The sequence below is a fragment of the Puntigrus tetrazona genome, chromosome 24 (assembly GCF_018831695.1).
Source record: "Puntigrus tetrazona isolate hp1 chromosome 24, ASM1883169v1, whole genome shotgun sequence".
Taxonomy (NCBI): domain Eukaryota; kingdom Metazoa; phylum Chordata; class Actinopteri; order Cypriniformes; family Cyprinidae; genus Puntigrus; species Puntigrus tetrazona.
The window spans coordinates 11,399,851-11,416,607 of NC_056722.1; the positions used below are offsets into that span (position 1 = coordinate 11,399,851).

Sequence of the window (16,757 nt, forward strand, 5' to 3'; positions counted from 1 at the left end):
ATGATTTAGAAACATTGTTCACTTTTAGTTCATGTTAACTAATAGTAAAAAAGCAGCCTTATTGTAAAATGTTACCAAAACATTGCTATCATCTCATGTGCACCAATCAGATGACTCTTAACAAAAATGTAAAAAAAATTAAATCAACCAGTGAATGATTTATTTTTATATCTCTGTATTTGCAATTCAATGTACAAAATGACAATAAGTGCAGTTTACATTCACATAGGACTTTAAATTTTTCGTACCTTTATCCATGAAAAGACAAGTTCACTGGGAAAAACATTTGAAGCTTTCATCCAAAATAATGATTGAGTTTAAATAGAAAAATACTGTTTATCCATCTCTTTTCCAAACCGCTCGTGTTAATACATACTGTAGTTAAGTAGCTTACCATTGCTTATTGGTTTTATTAAGATGAGTTCAGTAGAACAGCCTATTTTGGAATATCAGCAATAATAAGATATACTAATCCATTACAGAACGACCCAGTACATTTGCAATTTATTAAAGTCAAAGTAAATCCAGTGATCATGAAGTCAAATAAAATCAAATGAAGAAATTCTAAATTACAGGCTTGCATTAATTTGATTAAGAAAAAAAAGATAAATACAATTAAAGTAATGCTAAGAAATGGTGTATTTGAAATTAAAAATGTTGAACTTAAAATCTAACAGACTATGATTATATTTATAAACATCTAACATTTGTAATACATTGAAAATAGTTGTTCTGTGCAAATCGTTTACATTTCAAGAGCAAATTAAAATTATTAAAACGTACAAATTTTTGAATAAACGCAGTTTTTAAAATACTCTCTAAAAATAGTTGTTTCTGAGTAAAGAATACAGGTCATGAAAGCTTCAGACCAATGCTGAAACAAAGTTGAGCTCTTTCTCACTGTAGACCCTCACAACATCCTGTCACAGCGAGGGTCTGTTGTCCGTGTCTGAGCTGACGGCACCGCGGCGGTGCAGTTCAATCCCCGGCCAGAGGGGGGCTGTAGCCGTTCCATTACACTTCCAACATCCTCAACCCTCTAACTGCCACTGCTGGGACCGGGAATCGTCACAGATCACCATGGTAACATATCCTTTGACGCTGAGAGGGTCGGCAACAGCCAAACACTGGCCAACTGACACCTGGTACAGCCAGTTATTTTTCTGAAAGTACAAAAAAAAAAAAAAAAAAAAAAAGCGTACATGATATGCTAAGAAAACACACACACACATATACATATATAACCTACAGATGAATGAGTATAAGATTTAATCTAAGAACATGTTTGATAGACAGTTTTGTGGCTGATGTTTACAGTCTGCTGTTATCCCATGGAACAGAGGGGTGGAGTCAGCAGAGCTCATTAGCATTTAAAGCACCATGGACTTGGAATGGCTTGATGAAAACAGCTGACTTTAACAGGGTAAAGAAGGTGATTTTTATACTACCACAGGGAAATTTTAACCGAAGTGTGTTACAGACTTTTCACAAATACCCAAAAGAATAATATCAATTTGTGTAAAACGGGCATTCAATGATCCTTTAAAAAAATAGTTGGTAGTTACAGCATTAGTGTGCATGGAACACACAAGGTAAAAGGAAAAGACTTCTCACCCCCAGTGTCCACTGCTGAGATCCACCTGAGCCGTGACACTTCATGAGGCGCGGCGGGTCAGAAGAACGAATCTCAGACATGTCCAAGCACAGCAGCCCGGCTAGAATTAACTCATGCTCCTCATCATAGGCCCATTCCTGCAAAAAAAAAAAAAAAAAACCATCTACAAACAGATCCTAAAACATTTTCAAAGTGGTTTCAAGACCCCAATATGCTTCAAAAGAAGTTGAAGAACGAACTGAAATGACATCATTTCAAACTAAATCTGGCCAAAAAGAAGTTTGTCTTCAGTTCGTTTTGGCAGTTTGAATTGGCTCAACAAAGTGAACTTTTTGGGAAGTTTGTTTTAGCTCCTAAACACATTTGAGGTAGCATTCGTCAGAGGAGGTTATGTAAGTGTATGTACACATACGTACATGCATAAATACAGTGCTCAGATTTTTTTAAGGGTGGCAAAATTAGGGCAAAGGTAAAAACATCTGCATTGTTTATCCTTTTGATCTTTCATTCAAAACAATTCACAAAATTCTAAAATTTGAAAACGGGGAGAAAATCTTAATTTTTTTTTCTCCAATACATGTTGTCCACAATTATTGGCACCACTAGAAATTATTATGAGTAAAATATCTCTTAAATAAAGTTCTGATGTGCAAAACAAGATTGTTGCGCTTCACAAAATAGAAAGTTGCGGTAAGACAAATGCTAAAGCACTGAAAATCCACACACCATCAGGGTTCTAATCAACTAAAGATGTTCTGCCTGGAAAGGAATGTTGTCTATACTGTCCTAATGCACGGTGTGAAGGATAATTTGAGTGGCCAAAGATTTTCCAAGGATCACAGCTGGAGAACTGCAGCGATTAGTTAAGCCTTGAGGTCAGAAGGCCTCCAAAAAAAATAAAAATAAATTCAAAAGATCGAACAGCCCTACAATCACCAAATATTGTTCAGGAGGATTACAAGAAAAACTTTACTAGCTCATCTGAAAACAAGATTCAGCATATTCATCTTTCAAGAGACAAGAGAACTTCAAATGACACTGGCTTCAGATGAAACTAAAAAAAAAATTGTAGCTGCAGACCCACCAGATGGGTTTAGTACAAACAGAGATAAAAAGTAGCCAATGCCCACGGTTAAATATACTGCTGGCTCTTTAATGTTGTGGGCCTGTTTTTCTGCTGAAGGTCCTGGATATCTCGTTCAGATGCATGGCATTATGCATTCTCTCAAGTACCAACAGATAAAAAACTAAAGCTGACTGCCTCTGTTAGAAACCGTATAATGGGCTATGGTTGGACAATAATCCAAAACAAACATTGGTCACAAAATGAAGCCTTCGCCCATGGCTGTCCCAGTCCTCTGACCTGAACCCTGTTGAAAATGGAGTAAGGTAAACTAAAGAGAAGCACCACCAGATGGTATGCTGAAGGATCTGGAGAGATTCTGTATGAAGGAATGGTCTCTTATCAGGTGTTCTCCAAACTCTTCAGGCATTAACAAGAGAAAACGATCTGGGAAAAGAATCTTGCAATAATTGGATGCCAATAATTGTGGGGAATATAAACTAGAGAAAGCATTTATTTTTATTTTTAGCTTTGCTCATATTTACCAAGTGTGTCAAAATTAGTGGAGGGCACTGTAAATACGCACACACACACATATATGTGACATGTCACTGTTTTTTCTACATTTTAGCACTGCCACACCTTGGACACAGTCCAATTTTTGTCAACTATCCATAAACATACACTATATTGCCAAAAGTATTCGCTCTCCTGCCTTGATTTGCATATGAATTTAAGTGACATCCCATTCCTAATCCATAGGGTTCAATATTACGTCGGTCCACCCTTTGCAGCTATAACAGCTTCAACTCCTCCAGAAAGGCTGAAAAGTTTAGGAGTGTGTTTATGGGGATTTTTGACCATTCTTCCAGAAGCGCATTTGTGGGTCACACACTGATTTTTGGACGAGAAGGCCTGGCTTTCAGTCTTCGCTCTAATTCATCCCAAAGGTGTTCTATCGGGTTGAGGTCAGGACTGTGCAGGCCAGTCAAGTTCATCCACACCAGACTCTGTCATCTATGTCTTTATGGACCTTGCTTTGTGCACTGGTGCACAGTCATGTTGGAAGAGGAAGGGGCCAGCTCCAAACTGTTCCCACAAAGCTGGGAGCATGGAATTGTCCAAAATGTCTTGGTATGCTGAAGCGTTCAGAGTTCCTTTCACTGGAACTAAGGGGCCAAGCAGCGTGCTTTACACCACCTCATCAAACGCTTTGCATTGCACTTGTTGATGTATGGTTTGGATGCAGCTGCTCGGCCACGAAACCCATTCCATGAAACTCTCTGCACACTGTTCCTAACCTAAGTTCTGTAGCAATTGACTCAGTGCCTCAGCATCCGCTGACTCCACTCCATCAGTTTATATGGCCTACCACTTCATGGCTGAGTTGCTGTTGTTCCCAAACGCTTCCACGTTCTTATAATACAGCTGACAGTTGACTGTGGATTATTTATTTTAAGTGAGGAAATTTCACAACTGGATTTTGGCATCCTATCACAGTTCCACGCTGGAATTCACTAAGCTCGTAAGAGCTAGCCATTCTTTCACAAATGTTTGTAAAAACAGTCTACATGCTGCAAGTCTGTGGCCATGGAAGTGACTGAAACATCTGATTCCAATTATTTGGATGGGAGAGCAAATACTTTAGGCATGTAATATATATATATATATATATATATATATATATATATATATATATATCACAATTTTTTTCCTTCATAAAATTATAAATATTTAATAGTGCATCTTATTTATTAGAGAATGACAGCAGTTTGATGAACTAACCTGCTCAGGGTCCTGTGGGTCACAATCTCTAACCACCACAGCACCTCCTTTCTGACTGGGACGCCCCTGTGCCACCAGACACTTGTCAGCCAGCAGATTACGCAGCTGAAAGAAAAGGCACACACAGATTATTTTTGTAAAAGACCATTTAAAGAAACCTTAAAAATATTTTATAATACGGTCTGGGGAAACGCATAACTGCAATTCACTTATATTTATTGACAGACATGCAAAAAAAATAAATAAATACTGGATTTGAAATTACGTAATTACTAATTTACGTTAAATTAAAAATAAAAAAACTCATTTGCTAAATTTTAAGAGGTCAAAAATATGACTGAATTTAAATTTTGCAAATGTATCTACATTCCTGGTTGTATTGTAAGCAATTGTTATGTTCTATCTTCAGCTGATAATAAATCAAAGTTGATTTTGAGTTGATAATGCTAAAAATGCTCATAAAAATGCTAAATCAATTGGTAATCAAAATATTCTCTTGCATAATACTAATATATTACGAAAGTCATGCAAACAGCGACTTAATGAATTGTCTGACCAGTTACTGTTCAAGAGCTGCTCTACTGCCCTCTGCTGTTTAAACAGACAGCTGTCAGTTCATTTCATACAGATCTGTATTCGTTCACTTACAATACAGGAAGTAATGTAAATATTGTATGTTGCGAGAGTCTGAAGCTAGAAAACAACAGCCAAATATTCAAAGTTCTTCATTGACCAACAGAGCTAAAGAATACGGTAAACGCAAGGGTCAATGAGAGGTCTTACCCGACCTCGCTGCAAGACTTTGGGTCTCTTCAAACCCTTGTTGACAAAGACAGGCTGCTGGGGCTTGTGTGGGGAGGAGACCTGCATTTCAGGATAGATATTGTCCAGGTACCATTTGAAGGAATGACACTGCAGCCGCTGCCGAATACCGACCCGCTCGCTGATGTCACCATAGTCACGGTTCCTCAGCTCCGGGCGCAAGGCAAAGTACTGCTCCTGATGTACACACACACACACACACACACAATAGAAATGTTCAATTATTCTATTCACTGGAAAAGCATATGCAAGACAAAACATTCTCACAAGTGAAAAGGTGGGTTTACATTGACTGTCACAGTCAATTCAACCAAGTAAAGTCAACTCAAGCAAGTATTATAAGAACAGTTAACCCAAAAATAAAAATTAGCTTAAATGTTAGTCTTCTTTAGGTTATCTAAGAGGCAAAGGATTTTGCATCCTCATGGAAAAAGATTTAGAGCGCTGAGGTTTAAACATTACAATAATCCACACTTATCTAGGCTAGTAATTAATGTCTTGTCAAGTAAAAAGCTGCGTGTTAGTAAGTTTTAATGGCCAAAATCCATAATGCTGCTTCTTCTAGTGGAAAAAGTCCATTCCCTCTTAAATCAAAATCACTATCATATATATTTTTTTTTTTTATTCCTGTTCTTGACATTTTATACCAAGCAGTGCTGTTAAAGCGTATTAATAACAATAAGTTAGACTGGAGTTTGGATTGCCTGTGGTTTATTGTGATGTTTCTGTCATTCTGGCAGCATTTATTCACTGCAGAGTAATCCTCAATGCTAAGCAAGTGATGCAATACTATGTTTCTCAATGTTTTAGAAAAGGTTTTGATCCACTTCAAATGTTTACTACTGTACATTTTGGATGGCCTGAGGAGGGAGAGCACATTTAAGAAATTGAAATTTGTGGGTGCATATAAAGAGAAAGTATTGAAAAAGTAACTGTACAGTAAAAAAATGATAAAATAAAAACCTGAGGCATTTCATTGCCACGTAACCATTTCAGTGACAACTGCTTTTAAATACAAGATAGAACAGTAAACACCCTTTTAAGTTAAGCTGTAACTAATGTTAGAATGCCAAAATATCAACATTTTGTTAATGAATCCAGACATGTGCCTAGTTTTTATGAGTAAAGATAAACTGCTGAAAACAGGCTTCTATAGTGTCCAAAAGTCCAAAACAAAGTTCTTAAATAAGCTTGGGTGACAATTAGATAAATCCCAGCTGTTCGCCTATGATTGGGGGAGTTAATATACAAACACATGTTTATTTGTGGTTCTCTAATGAACCACAAGGGGTTCACAAATACCCGTCTTTCTCTCCATCACATCAAAAGCACCTGCCAAAGAACACATCTAAGACATCACATCACCTCTGCAGACCACAGCTGAGCTGACCACCAAATGTAAACCATCACCAAATGGGGACGCAGTTGGCATATAGATTCAGAACATATAGACACTTTCATTCACATGCATAAGGAACTGCATTATGCACAACTGATCAAAACTACTAACCAAAAACTAGTCAGCCACCCACCTAGGCAGAATTTCAGGCACCATGTGTGTGCTCAAAATGTGAAGCTTGGTTCAATGACTAAACTAAACAAAACAAAAAAAACCTCCAACATTAGCTGGAAAATAACTAAACAATATTAACACATCACTATAGAAAAAAAGACTAACCGAGTAAGAATAAACAAATATTGCTGAGAGAGTAGCTATCACTTAAGCAGGATCTTGAGAATAACTGGTTGGAGCAGAGCATTAATGTGTCTGACACAGGTAATTACTTTCTCCTCTAACTGGGTCAATTATCTCTTAGACAGAAGCCAATTACGATGAGCCTTTGAAGTTCTGAGGGATGGTCGCAGCTGTAAAATTCACACACGCATGAAGAATTTCACACATCTCCATCATGTAATGAACCATGCTGCACGTGTTGCCAACAGCACTACAGCTGTCAATGTCCAACCCAGCAAAAAAACAATCAATTTATTGAGTGACCTTAAAGAATCGGGGTCAGGGTGGACATGCAGATATTTTTTTTGTAAAGCCAAAAGCCATGTTAAACCTGCTCTCGTCCGTTTTTAAAATGAAAGGTCAAACTTTGTACTCTAAAAGATAGCATGAGTGAAAACCACAAATTAAAGGCTGGAATACACTACGCAGTCTCAAGGTATCACACACTTTCTGAATTCGTAAATAGTAGAAACAATGGGCATTAAACACATGCTAACTGAGGATCTTTTAAAATCTTACCAGACTATCAAAATGTAATATACTTCTGCAGAAACATGCACCTCATTGCTAGAAGACACATGACAAATGAAAACAATGTGTTCTTAAATCATCTCAAAATGTTAAACATGTTTGATATCCCCTGAAGTCTGAGGACAAATACATTTAAACTCACAACTCGATCAGAGATTTGGGTTACAAAAATTCTATTGAACTACAATATTGACCAGAATTTTCAATCATTTTATCCCTCTGCAAATGCACATGAACACACTACTAAACAGATTATATATATATATATATATATATATATATATATATATATATAAAGCCCAACTAAGTTTAATTTTTACACAGCTCTATGAGATACTTGATACACACACATACACGTATAGATCAAGGAAAAATATGTTATAATGTATAAATGTAAATATTTTAAATATGTATACTACAAGTATTTATTTATACATAATATAAAGATATAACTATATAAATGTAAAAAAACCCAACTTATTTTGGAATCAATTATTTGTGATTATTCGCTTGGCAACCCTAATTTTATTACTAAATTTATACGAGTATTATGCTATTGACCTTGTAGTCATCCATCCAGACATGGGCCAAACGCAGAGAATTGTGAGCCATTGTATCCTGACCTCCGGGTGACCCATAGGGCCGACGCTTGCGGAAGATGTGCCCCACCCTGGAGCAGGGAACAATCAGTAATTGTCCTCCACACATCCAAATCTGACGGAAAAAAAAAAATATTTTAATTGAGTATATTTTTGCGTCACCAAGATTAAATAAAAATGTCTAAACCAAGGGTTATTAAACCTTTTTGTGAGCCAAACACACCAACAACGGAACATAGTTCTCTAATATCGCTTAGTGGCCAAAATTTAGCAATTTGAAACATTTTATATTAAATAAAATTTTAAGTAACACTTTAGAATAGGTAACACTTGTTAACTATTAACTACGACTTTTCTCTCAATAATTTTTTTATTTGATTCTTATTAACAGTTAATGGTTTAGGTATTGGGAAGGATTACAGATGTAGAATAAGGTATTAATGGGTGTTTAATTAGCACCAATAAATGGCTAATATTCTAGTAAAATGCATGCTAATAAGCACTAATATGTGTAGCCGTAAAAATAGTGTTACCAAAAATTGTATTACTACTGCAAATAACAAATGCCTTACTATTACAGTACAATCTGAGCCCATTTTAACAATTGTAAACTTTTCTGGACCTTGACAGTGTTCATCGTAATGTTATTGCTACAATGAACACTATCAAAATCCAGAAAAGTATGAAAGACATCGTCAGAATACATTGTCATACATTTCTGAAGCCTCCTCATTTTTGAATGAACGAAAAGCCTCCATATAACAAATAAATAAATAACGTATTTTACATTATGCAAAATTTACCCGAAAAGAAATCTCCAAGTTCTCTCCACCCCAGATGTCCATGCCGCGGTCATACTGACCAAGCTCATAAAAATAATCTCGGTCCATGGCAAACAGCCCACCTGCCATCGTAGGAGACCTGCAGAGAAACGTGACTGGAGTCATACGTGTGCTACCAGCAAAAGTAAAAATAAACTGGACTTATCTGACAAGTATGAAGTGTGCCTGTACATAAATATCTTTCTATTATTTATTTTTTGCAAAACGAAACTTTTTTATTTGTTTAATATGTTTTGCTGCATTCTCTATCATTCTAAAATCTGAAACATAGCAGATGTGTCCAAACATTTGAATGTACATGAAAGGGGCAAAAGGGCAGACAACTCTGCGGTTCAAATTCTGTGCCAAGAATCCATCTGGGAGAATTGATTCCAAACGGGACAGTCTATGACTCCAGGGTTAAAGTGCTGGCCCTCATTCCCATCCATAAAAGCAGCTTCAAGGACAGGACATACGTAGGGTATGCATTGTGAAAAATACTACTTCCCATTTTGAGTTACGTTATGTTACAAAAAGATATTGTGAGATAAAAAGCTAAATATTTTAAAATGTCCTTTAATTTTATACAAAGGCAAGAAATTTACATTCTACCATTATGTAGGACACACTGGTAATACCTGATGGCTCCATCGGGGCTGTTGAGTTCAGACATGGGCACTGGATCCCATTTAAAGTGCAAGCCCCAGTTGAATCCCCCCCGCACGATAGGGGACGGGCTATATACTAGCGTGTCTGCACTGATGATGTCGATGACTGGACAAACCACAGTTTTTCTGTTCTCTTTGATGGGTGTGAGCAGAGGCTGGAGCCATGCCTCATTCACCTCACAGTGACTGTCCAGAAACACCAATACCTCACCTGCGGGGAAAAAAAAGAAGGATGAAGACTTACTGCCTCACTGAAGGATACAATGTTAACAACAATAACTGCTCAACTGCTTTTAATGTTTTTGTGAACTTTCTTAAGTGTCAGTATTTAGGTTGCATGAACTGTTAAATCAAGAGACAGAAATCTCTCAGGTTTCATTGAAATATCTTGTTTGTTTTAAAGATGAACAAAGCTTTTGTCACTTTGGAAATCAGTTTTATTGAGCAAACTGTCCCTTTAAGGTCCGACCTGTAGCGTGAGATGCCCCGATCATCCTCCCACGGATCAGCCCCTCCCTCTTCTCATTACGAACTAGCTTTACTTTCTTCTGCAGGTGCTGCTGTATGTAAGATTCCAAGTCTTCCTTCAGATCGTCTGTCAGACAAAGTAACACCTCATGAGTCAAACATCCAGCAATCTTTTTTTCGTCTTATTTCTAATTCTTCTTTCACACACTAGCTAACATTTTACAGGCAATGGCTAAATCTAGGGGCTTTTGGATACCAACTTTTAAAACAAACTAAATTTGACAGTTCAGTAAACATAGCTTAACATGTTTAGAATACTTTCCAACCAAATTTTGTTTTGTTGAGTGTTCCTTTAAGTGCACATACACGCATATAATATTTGGGTCATGACATGACATTTTGTGATTAGATATATTTAGTGCAATTGAACGGTGATACATTAAACTCTTTCCAGACTTTTCTCTTTAGTGCTACTTGCACATTAAAATTCTTTGGACAATCAATTGAGTGTTGACCTACTTCTACATTATATGTCATCCTCTCACAGACTTAAACATGCTAAACGGATGTTAGTTTAGATGCTTGTTTGAGGAGATTATTGCTAGTTGAGTCTCTTGACAATAGGGTTTAGGCCAGATCCAACTTCTCAATCATCACGTCTTGCTTCAGTGAACCAAATCTAGAAGAGAGATGTTGAGTGAGGTAAAGTAGCTTGCCCAGTTCACTGTGGTCATCCACCAGTATGATCTCATGGAGCAGGTAGTTTGGTGTGCGATCCAGCACGCTGTGAACCGTCCTAAGAAGGGCAGAGAATGCCTCGTTGTAGAAGCAGATCACTATGCTGGCTGCGGGCAAGGCCACGGGATAGATCCTGTCTCTGCACCTGTTGGGAACAGCGTTCATGTGATGATTTACAGCAGTATCACACCAAATCACGCATCCCTTCACCTCCATTATTTTACACACAATTATGTGTACCTTGACCTCATAACATGCTCATTTCTCTAGGTCATAAACAATGGTTTACCTGAAAATGGAAATTATTCACTCACCATACTATAATTATTCACTCCCCATAGTTATATAAAAAAAAGTAGTTTTTCCTCTGTAAAATGGTAACCTTTACATGGCTCTTTTGCATTCAATCACAGTAACTGAATCTGACAACCTCCATATAAAATAACTAAATGAAACCTGTCCATATTGAGGTGAAAATCGAATGGTCCATCACAATATAATAGAGTAACTTTTCTCATATCCCGCAACAGGATATTTAATAAAGCCTAAAAATAAAATCTACAATACGATTACGACTTGATTTGGTACAGGAATACATCGATTGGTATATTGACATTATATACTTATCTTAAACAAAACAATTTTAACTATATAACATAAATCTGACATTTTCACATCCTGTATTTCAATTGGGACGATAAAAACAACAACAACAAAAAAACAGGTCTGCACTTTTTTTTTAAATAAAGAAAATAAACAGTTGAAAAAAAAAATATTCTGGCAGTTACTATGGACTAAAAATCTTATCAGATAAATAAATTACAAGGAAAAGCGGAAATAGAAATAGCGGAATAGAAAAAAAGAATTTCCACAAACAGTGCTTTTCAGCTCAGTCCAAAATAAATTTTAAGGTATGCCACAGAATAAATATAAAATAACTGCATAGTCTTCAACTGTATAAAATATATATAGGTTAATCCTTTTTGATGTTACAAAGTGAGAAACAATGAACAAATGTGGACAGTGCCAAAGTAAAGTTGCCCATTTATACTACGGATATCAATATTTTACGCGTGACATTGATGCATCATATCGCCAGACACTCAAATTAGGAAACAAAATAGGAGTAAATAATTGACAGCTTGCTGGAAGGGAAGGATTACTGTCCTGCCCTCCTGCAAGGGCACACATTATAAGAGAGGGGGAGGGAAAGGGTCACATGCATTTTAAAATAAAAAAGGATCGAAGGATAAGTCATATATAATAAACACTGCATTGTTCCATAAAAATGTAAATGGTGATTTAATGGTTACTTTTGAGAGAACAGAACAGAGCTAATGATTTGAGAAAGCATTTAGTACACAGAAAGATGTCCGTACTTGTCATTCCTGGTGTCGGGGACATCTCTGTGGTAGCCGAGCCGGTTACTGATGAGAACGTTGAAGGCGTGCTTGTGATAGCCCATATCTCGCACCTCTTGATCCTGCTTGTTAAAAATCATTCCTGAAATCCAAAATCAGATCATTCGTAAAACACTGATTATTACTCTGTGGCCGCTTGTTAAAAGAAAGCCGCTTTTTCAGAGGATTCAGTGGAGCCCACAGTGTAAGACAGATGGTCTAGTAAAAAGTATTTTAAACTGGTGGATTGATTTAGCGTCACAACGTAATTGTAAGCGTGTTGTCATGGCAACAAAAGCCGTTCCAAAATCCGCCTTGCTGCCTGCAAAGCTCATAACAGTGAACAGCCAATTGTAGTAAAGACTATTTTTCACCCAAATTTTCTCAAGCCATTCCATCTTTTCTAAGCAGCCAAATAGACTTTTGTAATTACCCGAGACAAACTGTCAAAACACAGTTTAATTCTAAAAAGCACACAGCGAAGACGTCAGCTTGACACCGGTAGAGCTCATTACTGTAAATGAGCAGCACTGGCTCTTTTTCCTCACTGACTGACAGTAATACTGGAAGATTTAGACCAGTGCTTTATAACTGGTGGATCGCGTTCACAACCAAAATAAAGGTTATGAAAATGCAAATAATAAAAATCAACTAAATGACCATCATTAAAGATGAGAAACACTTTCCACATCTTCCGTTTGATGTCAGAGGCTAGTAAAAGCGGCCAATTACACTATACAATATTTTACCGCAAATTCATATTGTGGTAAAAGTAAACAAGAATGAAATGCATTATAGTTTGCGACTGATATTGTAGCACTCCATACCACCAATTGTTTTTCTTCAACTGATGGTTTTTTATTTTTTATAATGCTGCAAGCTATTTTTTGTTTGCTCTACACAAAAAAAAGAGGTGAAACTGCATTCTGTAGAGATCCGGATTAAAATAAAATACTGTTTAAGTGTAATTTAGATAAACAATGTAGCAAGCACACTTCTGTGGTTATTCTTTGGTTGTTAAAACCGTCATCAACAACAATACAACTGCATTGAGTCTCTACATGATAAATCCGGATCATATTAGCAGACCTCTACAGTGCTTCTATAAAAAAAAAAGCCCAAATTTGAAAAAAGAACATGTATGTTGATTGATAGTTGGAACGAGCACTAACCCAGCTCTGGAGAAAGGTCTGGCTTGAGAGCGTCTATTGCATGTCCTTTGCGAACTTGGCTGCCCTCCCTGCGAAGGATCGCCGGGCCACGGGTGAAACGAGGCTGAAAGCGGTGATGCCCCTGGATGGGCACATTTTTGAAGGACAGACGGCTTTCCTGGCTGAGGTTAAAATACAGGAAGAGTAGAATCGACCAGGTCACAGAGGTGAAGAGGCAACCATAACAAAAGTAGCGCAGAGTGACGCTGCCCATGGTAACGCTAGCATCCTTGGCTGGCCATTATCAGGCCCCTAAAAAGACAACGACGACAGTTAAGAAACTAAGTAAAAGGTAAACGTGATGTAAATACATTCTTTGATCAAAAATACAGTAAATGGGGTAATAATGTGGAAAAATGTTGGAATATGCTTGAAATATGCTGATCTGGGGATACCAGTAAAGCTTATTTTCAGTATTTGCTAAAGACAGTTCAAAGGAACAGAAAATCTAAATCTTTTTAATAAATGTAAAACATGCTGTTTTATTAAAATCATTCATTTCTTTAAAAGGTAAAACATTGTCCCCAAAATTCTAACCAGTAGTGTACATATGTACACATATATAAACAAGGATACACAAACCAGAAAATGTCTCTAAAAACACCAAGCCTGGTGTGTGTATACCAATTTTGTAAAAAGCTTCCAATATAAGAATCTAGAGCATCAACAACCTGATTAAGAGTTTATACACTCACTGTATTTTTTTATGATGTGAAGCTGTTTTTGCACTAATGGGAGATGCATTGATTTTTAAATAATTAGACTCTTTGGTTTTCATCCATCAAGTTTCAAATAAAAAGAGAGAATTAAATGACCTTATGTACCTTTCTTCTTTAAAACATCCATTCCATCCATTCATTAATCATTACCATATTATTCACTTTATTAATCATCCAGCGTCAAGCAAGAGGCACAAATCAGACTTCCATTTAAACACATGCATGCGCCATAAACACTGACGCCCTTAGTAACTAAACAGGGGGAGAAAGGTTGAGACAATTCAGCATTTTCTTTTTTTTTTGCTAAAGAAAACTCTTATACGGCATACGCAGGCCTATGAGAAACAGGGTACTGACCTCAGCATTTCAAAAGCATTAGTCAATCATTAACATGCACTTCGCACAACATTTTAATGTGTAACACAGCGGACAACAAAACGGAGCAAAAATAAATCAATTTGCAGTTTAGTCTTATTGTACTGCATCACAGGAAGGGCAAAGACACGTGTCGTTCTCCAAACCAATGCAGATATCCAGCGGCCTCAGTAACATGAGAACCCAACCGAAAACCGAAACCAGTGAATGCAATTATATGGAATTACAGCAGAGCTCTTGGGAATGTTTAATTTATGCTTGGGTCCTGAAAGCCAACACACCAGATTAAATAAATAATCTTGCTGTGTCATACACCTGACATCACATAAATGCAAGGATTGCAGTATTTGTAAAACAATTTTTCAGCTAGTCTAATTTAACTAATGACAAACCAATTTGTTTGCTGGGCCAATTTATTTAATTTCATGCAGTTCGTTTTCAGAATAACATAATCTAGAAGTTATTCTAGAAGCAAAATTTATACATTTATTACATTTTTGTGCATGCTTTTGCTTTAAAATGAACTATCCAGAGCTATTCTGTTCTTATACGAACGGGTTATGACACAAAGAAATAAAAAAAATCACCCATAACGTTTTTTTCAAAGTAGACAGGCAAAAACGAATAGTGAGTTTTGTCTCATACTAGACGGTAACGTTATACAGACAACACAACAGCCTAGTCAGCTACCTACCTAGACAGCATTTCTGTATACGATATCATCAGATGACCATTATCATTCAACGCGCGTCAAAGAATCATGGATTAAATCTCAAAACTTAGACTTTTCCATAATAACGTCCCAAAATTCTGCCGACTCGGAAGACACCAACATCCCTGCTGATTCGTAAAGCTCTCCAGACGCCCAAACATGATGTCTATGTAGGCGGCTCACTAGGACACAAGCATTATGAGCTACAAGCTAACTCGTTAACGCTAGCTGCACATAATAAACAATAATTGCCGTACTGTAGCCCGGCACTGATCTAAACATCTCTAAAACGTTTAATCCCTGGCAAAAATGTCAGTGTTGTACAGTGACTTACTCGGCTGATGAAGAGGTGTTTCACAGATCCATTGCTCTCCTGCAGTCTGTGCTGCTGCCCGTTACTCGCTGGTGATGATCCGCGGTGCGGCTGCGCCTGACTGACTCTGTTGCCTCCTGCTGGCCGAGCTTCAAAATGGCATCACCTGCACAGCGTTGACTGCTGTGTTTTCTAACGAACTACAATCAGGTGGTCATTAGAGCAGTGGTCTTCAAAACTGTCCTGGTGGACTCTTGTGCCTGCATTTTATGTACGCCTACCTTAACAGACACAGTTTATTTATTCCAGTCTTTAACCCTGCTGAAAACTTTACTAGTAAGCTGGTTGGAAATAGCTGGTTTTAGCTGGTCTCCTAGCCTAGCTAGGCTGGTTAGCCTGTTTTTAGCTGGTTGTTCCAGCTGGTCCCCCGGCCTTACCAGCTAAGACAGGTCAGACTTGAACAAAACCTCTCTAAAACCAGCTAACAGACCTGTACTATAAACAAATTATTTCATCTAGTACTATACTAAATTTTCTACAACTATAAGGTATATTATACTACAATGCACTACAGTTTACTATAGTAAAACCTAACGTATACTGTATCATATACCACAGTTTATCAGTCACTACAGCATTTATTGACAAAGTCTTGTAAATACAGGGCTGGGGATTAGTAGACTTTACTATGACCTACATCATGGAGTGGCCTATAACATGAATATATTTAGGTTTAAGAATGCATCAGATGACATGTTATTTGGTAGACAATTTACACAGCTAACAACCCACCCAAATGCAATATAACATTCTTCATCTCATATCTGGAGCTGGGCCTGCTTTGTGAGAAGGTAAATTAGTTCACTGGAGAGCATAATGTTTATCATCAACATAGCGTGGTAAAGTATTAAAATATGAGACAAATGCTCTTCCCTTCATGGCACAAAAGTGTACTTTTTCCTCTTAGAGACCAGGACACAATTAATAGCATATCAGATGGTGATTTAGGGTCCACATTCGCAGTTGCAGCCTCTCAAGTACATCCCTTCACTTTGTGAGCTACCGAACAAACCGACCTTCTAGGAAAACCCATACAGTAGATATTAAGCTGGATATGTGTTATGCTAACTTTCAGCATATTCATATTTTTTTGAAGTCAAAATTATTAATCTTATTAAGCCA

General features: G+C 37.1%; 1 protein-coding gene across 1 annotated transcript; it reads right to left on the reverse strand.

Annotated features, from left to right (window-relative positions):
- Positions 1 to 138: 138 nt before the first annotated feature.
- galnt11 (UDP-N-acetyl-alpha-D-galactosamine:polypeptide N-acetylgalactosaminyltransferase 11 (GalNAc-T11)) lies at positions 139 to 15,723 on the reverse strand. The gene is made up of 12 exons (XM_043226880.1): positions 15,597 to 15,723; positions 13,418 to 13,708; positions 12,225 to 12,348; positions 10,824 to 10,990; positions 10,109 to 10,234; positions 9,610 to 9,850; positions 8,954 to 9,071; positions 8,113 to 8,265; positions 5,247 to 5,462; positions 4,464 to 4,568; positions 1,615 to 1,752; positions 139 to 1,163 (listed from the first exon to the last, which is right to left on the reverse strand). Exons 2-12 carry the CDS (start codon positions 13,668 to 13,670, stop codon positions 1,032 to 1,034), a joined length of 1,773 nt encoding a protein of 590 aa, XP_043082815.1. The 5' UTR covers positions 13,671 to 13,708; positions 15,597 to 15,723; the 3' UTR covers positions 139 to 1,031.
- Between the last annotated feature and the right edge of the window lie 1,034 nt (positions 15,724 to 16,757).